At 52.0% G+C, this 8,280-nt stretch overlaps 2 protein-coding genes across 2 annotated transcripts; both read right to left on the bottom strand.

The window, feature by feature from the left end:
- Positions 1-1,086: 1,086 nt before the first annotated feature.
- Positions 1,087-1,848, bottom strand: LOC307096128 (ferritin heavy chain-like; the record flags this gene model as incomplete). The annotated part of the gene is made up of 1 exon (XM_079765677.1): positions 1,087-1,848. The coding sequence occupies one exon, from the start codon at positions 1,846-1,848 to the stop codon at positions 1,087-1,089; it is 762 nt and encodes a 253-aa protein (XP_079621803.1).
- Positions 1,849-5,900: 4,052 nt separating this feature from the next.
- On the bottom strand, positions 5,901-6,449 carry LOC307095881 (ferritin heavy chain-like; the record flags this gene model as incomplete). Its single annotated transcript, XM_079765469.1, has 1 exon — positions 5,901-6,449. One exon carries the CDS (start codon positions 6,447-6,449, stop codon positions 5,901-5,903), a length of 549 nt encoding a protein of 182 aa, XP_079621595.1.
- Positions 6,450-8,280: the final 1,831 nt, after the last annotated feature.

The raw sequence follows: 8,280 nt of genomic DNA, 5'->3' as shown, positions 1-8,280 counted from the left end.
TAGATCCAGAGACAGAGAAACATTGCTCAGACGATTAAACCTCAGAGGGAAGGTAGGGGAGGGTGGGGGTAAGGGGGAGAGATCAACGAAAGGACTTGTATGGATGCATATAAGCCTAACCAATGGTCACAGTCAACAGGGGGGTGAGGGCATGAGGGGGGATAATGGGGGAATAAGGACACAAATGTAACACCATAATCAATAAAGAAATTTATAAAAAAGAAAGGGTATCTTCCTAAGCAGACACTCAGAATCTACTCAGGAGATTCAAAATGAACTCTGCTGCTGAATATCTATACACATATAATACAAATGAAAGAAAATATACATAAGTAAGTGCTTTGGAACTGCAATGTGCATGCCAGTCACTGGTGACTTGGAAGTCACACACCCCTGTCTGTGGGAAAACCAGTCTAAGGCTCATTTCCATACTCACTGTTGCCCTGTCCCAAGGAATACCTCCTCCCTTCCTACAGGGTCCCAATGAATACCACCTGCCTCCCTCCATTCAGGGTCCCAAATAACATTTCCTCCCACCATCCAGGGTTCCATGGACTAGCACATCCCTCCATCCAGGGTTCCATGGAATACCTCCTTTCTCCCTCAACCCAGGGTTCCATGGAATACCTCCTTCCTCCCTCCATCCAGGGTTCCATGGAATACCTCCTTCCTCCCTCCATCCAGGGTTCCATGGAATACCTCCTTCCTCCCTCCATCCAGGGTTCCATGGAATCCCTCCTCCTCCATGCATGCAGGAACCCAGGGAATACCTCTTCCCTCCCTCCATCCAGGGTCCCAAGGAATACCTACCTCCTCCTCCATCGACGGTCCCGAGCTGCACCTAATTGAGGCATGGTTGGAGACTCCTGGATACCTGTTTTACCTTTTAAAAGGTGAGGGTTTTGCACACATGAATCAAAGAGAGACCTTTATTAACTTAAGAACCAATAACTTTATTTGAAGAAACGGTAAAACTTGAACATATAAACTTAAGTGACCGTTTTGCAAGGGCAATATGGCAATACTCGTGCTGGGCACGGTGGCCAGGGGAAGTCACCCCATGGCTATCAGTCAGGCAGCCCAGGCTCAGTTCTTCTTGCTGGCATTCAGGGGGAGCGCGTCGAAGAGGTACTCTGCCAGGCTGGAGGTTGGGGCTCCCAGCTTGCGCAGGTCGCTGATATTGGCTCCCACATTGTAGATGAACTTCACCTCCTGGCGCAGGTAGTGGTGCTCCAGGAAGTCGCACAGGTGGGCGTCGTTCTTGCTGGTGGCCAGCTGGTGCAGACGGAGCAGGCTCTGGTTCACCATCCTCTCCACGTGCAAGGCGGTTTTCATGGCTTTCAGGCCGCTCTCCCACTGGTTGTGGTCAGGCCTCCTGATATCTCGCAGGCGGATCCGCCCCCCTCGCTGGTTCTGCAGCCTCATCAATGCCTGGGCTTGCTCCCACTCCTCCCTGGACTGCCACAGGAAGAAGGCAGCGAAGTGCTGCAAGGCCTGGTCCTGGCGGTCGAAATAGAAGGCAATGGACGTGTACACGTAGGAGGCGTGCAGCTCCAAGTTGATCTGTTTGTTGATAGAGGCCTCGCAGTGGGCATGGTAATTCTGGCGCACTTGGGAGATGGGCCCCAGCACCGCCACTGGAGGCGCAGGAGGCACTGGCGGAGGCGCAGCGGCCATGGGCGGAGGCGCAGGGGCCATGGCTGGAAGCATGGGTAACAGGTCTTCCGGGGGTGGCCCTCCGGCCAAGTAGATCAACAGAGCCTCGTGGCGAGGGCTGAGGGGCGGGCTGCGGGGTGGGCAGCGGCGCGGGCGAAGGCGGTGGCTTCTCCGGGGACGGATCATTCCCATGGTGGTGGGTGAGGGCGGCCGAAAGCCGAGTCAGCAGCGGTGGCGGTGGGGACCTCGGACTGTCCCTGGGGGACCTTCCCAGGCTGGCCGGACACAGGCTTCTCAGGTGCTAGGCTGCTGGCAACTGACCGTTGGCTCTGAGGTGGGACCGGAAAAGGAAGAGGTGACCTTTACTCTTGATTGTTGGGGGAGGGGAGGGCGGTTGGAGAGAGGACCCATTGTGGACAGGGCAGCGGGGGGGTTTGAGGGGGGCCCAAGTGGGCCGCGCACCATCTAGGTGTTCCAGGTTCCATCACAGCCTGTGTGAGACAGGGAGACTCTTCCCTGAGTACCAGGCATTTAATGTTTTAAATTGTGCAATAATATTTCTATCTTGCAAGTACTTTATCTGTCCTCTAATTGTTTCCTTCTATACTAGACATTTTTTTTTTATTTTATAAATCCATTTTCTCCCCTTAAAATTCTGAGATTATGAATTTGAATTTTTGGTAAAATTCTCTTTTATTTCCATATTTTATGAGTTTCCCCCCAAAATGAAATAGTTCTGTGTGTTTATTGTGATCTTCTATTTTACCTTCCGCGTACATCTGGCAAACCTTTGTTCATTTATATTTATGAATAAAGGACTTACTTGATTAACCTAGGTAATTAGCATGGATCTGATCTCGAACTGTGATGTCCAATTCACTGCTAAGGTTTTGCTCAAAATGGGAGAGTGGAGTGTGTCAGTTATTCCGTTGCGTTCTCATTTGGGGATACATGGCGTGGAGCTTACAGGTAGGATAGGAACACTCCCTGTTGCCAAAATAAACACATATTTCTGACATTGGAACACTAGTGTTTTTCCCTTCTAGGAAGATGTGTCCTATTGTTTCCCTTCTCTGCAGGTCTGTAATTGTCTTAAATTCATTCACTGTCTTGGAGTGTAGTTTGGGGAGATTAAAAGGCTCAGGTGCCAAACACGTGTACTGTCCTATGTAAGTAGGGGTGGGGGAGGGTTAGAGCTGAGCAAGGTAAAACACATCTGCTATTCACAGGTAGCTATTTACTCTCACAGTTGACCAAGGACCCTCTGCAACGTTGCAATTTCATTTACTCTGTTCTTAGAGGAAGGGGTCTCCATCTTGATACCCAGATGTTAACAAATATTAATATTTGCATATTTTGGTAAACTAAAAAAGTGTAGGTTAAGTATAAGAATCCTTTATTTTAATCCCTGCCCAATCCCATTCTGTTCACCCTTACTCCAGAGGCAAGCACACCAGTGATTTTAAGGTTATGTTTTATACTTTTAGCATGAACATTCATCCACATTCACAGGGCCCAAGACCATGCACCTGACCGCACCCCCATATACGTTGTTTATAAGGGGTACATTAATTTTGTGTTTTCCCAGGGGCCATGCAATCCCTCCTCCCTCCATCCAGGGCCCCAGGGAATACCTCTTCCCCCCGTCCACTCAGGGTCCCAGGGAATCCCTCCTCCTCCATCGGGGTCCTATGGAATCCCTCCTCCTCCCTCCATCCAGGAACCCAGGGAATACCTCTTCCCCCCCTCCACTCAGGGTCCCAGGGAATCCCTCCTCCTCCATCGGGGTACTATGGAATCCCTCCTCCTCCCTCCATCCAGGAACCCAGGGAATACCTCTTCCCCCCATCCACTCAGGGTCCCAGGGAATCCCTCCTCCTCCATCAGGGTCCTATGGAATCCCTCCTCCTCCCTCCAGGGCCCCAAGGAATACCTCTTCCCCCCTCCATCCAAGGCCCCAGGGAAACCCTCCTCCTCCATCCAGGGCCCCAAGGAATACCTCTTCCCCGCCTCCACTCAGGGCCCCAGGGAATCCCTCCTCCTCCATCGGGGTCCTATGGAATCCCTCCTCCTCCCGTCAGGGCCCCAAGGAATACCTCTTCCCCCCTCCATCCAAGGCCCCAGGGAAACCCTCCTCCTCCATCGGGGTCCTATGGAATCCCTCCTCCTCCATCCAGGAACCCAGGGAATACCTCTTCCCCCCCTCCACTCAGGGTCCCAGGGAATCCCTCCTCCTCCATCGGGGTCCTATGGAATCCCTCCTCCTCCCTCCATCCAGGAACCCAGGGAATACCTCTTCCCCCCCCTCCACTCAGGGTCCCAGAGAATCCCTCCTCCTCCATCGGGGTCCTATGGAATCCCTCCTCCTCCCTCCATCCAGGAACCCAGGGAATACCTCTTCCCCCCATCCACTCAGGGTCCCAGGGAATCCCTCCTCCTCCATCAGGGTCCTATGGAATCCCTCCTCCTCCCTCCAGGGCCCCAAGGAATACCTCTTCCCCCCTCCATCCAAGGCCCCAGGGAAACCCTCCTCCTCCATCCAGGGCCCCAAGGAATACCTCTTCCCCGCCTCCACTCAGGGCCCCAGGGAATCCCTCCTCCTCCATCGGGGTCCTATGGAATCCCTCCTCCTCCCTCCAGGGCCCCAAGGAATACCTCTTCTCCCCTCCATCCAAGGCCCCAGGGAAACCCTCCTCCTCCATCGGGGTCCTATGGAATCCCTCCTCCTCCATCCAGGAACCCAGGGAATACCTCTTCCCCCCCTCCACTCAGGGTCCCAGGGAATCCCTCCTCCTCCATCGGGGTCCTATGGAATCCCTCCTCCTCCCTCCATCCAGGAACCCAGGGAATACCTCTTCCCCCCCTCCACTCAGGGTCCCAGGGAATCCCTCCTCCTCCATCGGGGTCCTATGGAATCCCTCCTCCTCCCTCCATCCAGGAACCCAGGGAATACCTCTTCCCCCCATCCACTCAGGGTCCCAGGGAATCCCTCCTCCTCCATCAGGGTCCTATGGAATCCCTCCTCCTCCATCCAGGGCCCCAAGGAATACCTCTTCCCCGCCTCCACTCAGGGCCCCAGGGAATCCCTTCTCCTCCATCGGGGTCCTATGGAATCCCTCCTCCTCCCTCCAGGGCCCCAAGGAATACCTCTTCCCCCCTCCACTCAGGGTCCCAGGGAATCCCTCCTCCTCCATCAGGGTCCTATGGAATCCCTCCTCCTCCCTCCAGGGCCCCAAGGAATACCTCTTCCCCCCTCCATCCAAGGCCCCAGGGAAACCCTCCTCCTCCATCGGGGTCCTATGGAATCCCTCCTCCTCCATCCAGGAACCCAGGGAATACCTCTTCCCCCCCTCCACTCAGGGTCCCAGGGAATCCCTCCTCCTCCATCGGGGTCCTATGGAATACCTCTTCCCTCCCTCCATCCAGGAACCCAGGGAATACCTCTTCCCCCCGTCCACTCAGGGTCCCAGGGAATCCCTCCTCCTCCATCGGGGTCCTATGGAATCCCTCCTCCTCCCTCCATCCAGGAACCCAGGGAATACCTCTCCCCCTCCTCCACTCAGGGTCCCAGGGAATCCCTCCTCCTCCATCGGGGTCCTATGGAATCCCTCCTCCTCCATCGGGGTCCTATGGAATCCCTCCTCCTCCATCGGGGTCCTATGGAATCCCTCCTCCTCCCTCCATCCAGGGCCCCAAGGAATACCTCTTCCCCCCCTCCACTCAGGGTCCCAGGGAATCCCTCCTCCTCCATCGGGGTCCTATGGAATCCCTCCTCCTCCCTCCATCCAGGAACCCAGGGAATACCTCTTCCCCCCCTCCATCCAAGGCCCCAGGGAAACCCTCCTCCTCCATCGGGGTCCTATAGAATCCCTCCTCCTCCATCCAGGGCCCCAAGGAATACCTCTTCCCCCCCTCCACTCAGGGTCCCAGGGAATCCCTCCTCCTCCATCGGGGTCCTATGGAATCCCTCCTCCTCCATCGATGGTCCCGAGCTGCACCTAATTGAGGCATGGTTGGAGACTCCTGGATACCTGTTTTACCTTTTAAAAGGTGAGGGGTTTTCCACACATGAATCAAAGACAGACCTTTATTTACTTAAGAACCAATAACTTTATTTGAAGAAACGGTAAAACTTGAACATATAAACTTAAGTGACCGTTTTGCAAGGGCAATATGGCAATACGCGTGCTGGGCTCGGTGGCCAGGGGAAGTCACCCCATGGCTATCAGTCTGGCAGTCCAGGCTCAGTTCTTCTTGCTGGCATTCAGGGTGAGCGCGTCGAAGAGGTACTCTGCCAGGCCAGATTCTGGGGCTCCCATCTTGCGCAGTTGGGTGATATGGTCCCCCAACTCTTTGATGAACTTCACCTGCTCGTGCAGGCAGTGACTCTCCAGGAATTCGCACAGGTGGGCATCCTTCTGGTCGATGGCCAGGTTATGCAGATTGAGCAGGCTCTGGTTCACTCTCTTCGCCAGGAGCATGGCGAACTCCATGGCCATCAGGCTGCTTTCCCACTCATTCTGCTGTGGCCTGTGGATGTTCTCCAGGAGGACTCGGCCCCCGCGCTGGTTCTGCAGCCACATCAGCCTCTCAGCCTGCTCCCTCTTCTTGAGAGACCGCTTCCGGAAGTACTGGGTGCAGTGATTCAAGGCCAATTCGTGGCTTTGGAAGTAGAAGGCCATGGATGTGTACACGTAGGCTGCGTAGAGCTCCAGGTTGATTTGGTGGTTGACAGCGGCCTCACAGTCTGGATGGTAGTTCTGGCGCACATAGGAGGGCGGAGGGTTCGCCATTTCTGCAGGCCCAGGAGTACGCGGCCAGGTGAGAGAGGCGTGCTCAAGCGACAGGCGGCCAGCTGTTAGCCGTTGGCGGTTGGCGGTTGGCTCTGAGGTGGGCCGGAAGAAGTGACCTGGCGGTTGGCGGTTGGCTCTGAGGTGGGCCGGAAGAAGTGACCGTTACTCAAGAGCGTTGGGGGAGGGGCGGGGAGGACCCGTCACAGGGGGGCGTGAGGGGGGCCCGAGGAGGCTGACAGCACTTTAGTTTGCCAGATTCCATCCCAGTCTCTGGGTGAGGAGGGCGTCTCAGTGCTGGGCACCTGGTGTATATGATATTTTAAAATGTTATTCACGAAGAGAAGTGCAACTGCTCTCAGTAAATCAACTGCACTTGATTTCTTTGAGCAACTTATTTGAATATTGTCCTAATGTCATTGTTTCATTAATCATAGTCCTTTTGTGGTATCATTGGTTACATTTAATATCACAAAGCTGTGAATGGCTTCAGCATCCGTACTAACCATTCTGATAGCCTGACTCAGCTCCTAGACCTTATTGCTCCACTTTTCTCCTATTCATCATCAAGCTCACCCTTCTCTGTCAGCAGAGCACCGCCTCCAAAATCTCACTGACTCTTCCCGCCTCTCCATCTTTCACTCTTTTTGAACTTGCTCTTCACTCCCTTTATTCTGTCTCATCTCTTAATCGTTCAGCACAGCCCTAGAAACACATTCCTTCTGCCCTGTCTGCACCCCAATATAGACAGTTTCAATGATCTCAACACGGGCATCCTGGGTTGTTCACCCATTTCACCTGGTTTGCACATTTCTTTCCTGTACAGACTTCAGTTTTCTCGGGCAAGAAACAAAAAATGTCGGTGCATTCTTAGAGAAAGCACTCAATAATGTGGATGTATTCATCCCCCACAACCTCATTTGTACTTTAAGCTTGTAACTGCGTTCTAAGGAATAAGCCACAGTGGTTGGGAATACCACTGATCTCCATCTGCCTTTCATTCATTCACTCATTCACTCATTCATTCATTCTACAAATATTTATTGCTTATCTAAAATGGTCTAGTATTTGGGCGTATATTAGTAACAAAGAGAGCCAAAGTCTTTGGGATTTGTATTCTAGTGGAGAAACAGATCAAAACAAAAAGAAACATAAAACTGGCATTTTTACCCCCTTATTGTCCCAAGTAAATACACACAAGATATTACATATGTATATGGAAATTAAAAATTGTAAATATATTAGAATTCAAAGACATTAGAGTGAAAGACGTAAGACAAACCTAGGTATTTATATCATTTATGCATTAATTCAATAAGCATTTATATACTGCAAATGTATGTTGGACAGTATGATTCTGGAAATACACAGAAGAATCAAATGTGGTCTCTGTTCTCAAGGTACAAGATAGAGTAACAGAATATTATAAGTGTTCTCAGATGGTTTTAAAGTTATGAATAAAGGGCCTATTTTCAATTGAAGTTTTATTCCCAGGGTTTTGATTAATACCTTTTTTGAGGTGTCTATTTCTCTTTGGAAGTTAATGTTATTTTTAAAATTTATTTATGTTTTGATTTTTAATTTTCACGTAAAATATGTTTTTATTGACTTTAAAGAGTGGACGAGAGAGAGAGAGAGAGAGAGAGAGAGAGAGAGAGACACTGATGTGAGAGAGAAAAACATCAATTGGTTATCTGTCATATGCTCCCCAACCTGAGAGCAAACCGGCAACCTAGGTATGTGCCCTGGCCAGGAATTGAACCCATGACCTTTCAGTGTATAGAACAACGCTCCAATGCACTGAACCACACCGGCCAGGGTAGAAGCTTATGGC

The sequence above is a fragment of the Cnephaeus nilssonii genome (assembly GCF_951640355.1).
Source record: "Cnephaeus nilssonii genome assembly, chromosome: X".
NCBI classification, from domain to species: Eukaryota; Metazoa; Chordata; class Mammalia; order Chiroptera; family Vespertilionidae; genus Cnephaeus; species Cnephaeus nilssonii.
Note: the sequence above shows the minus strand (reverse complement) of the source record. Positions and strands in the feature narration are given on the sequence as shown.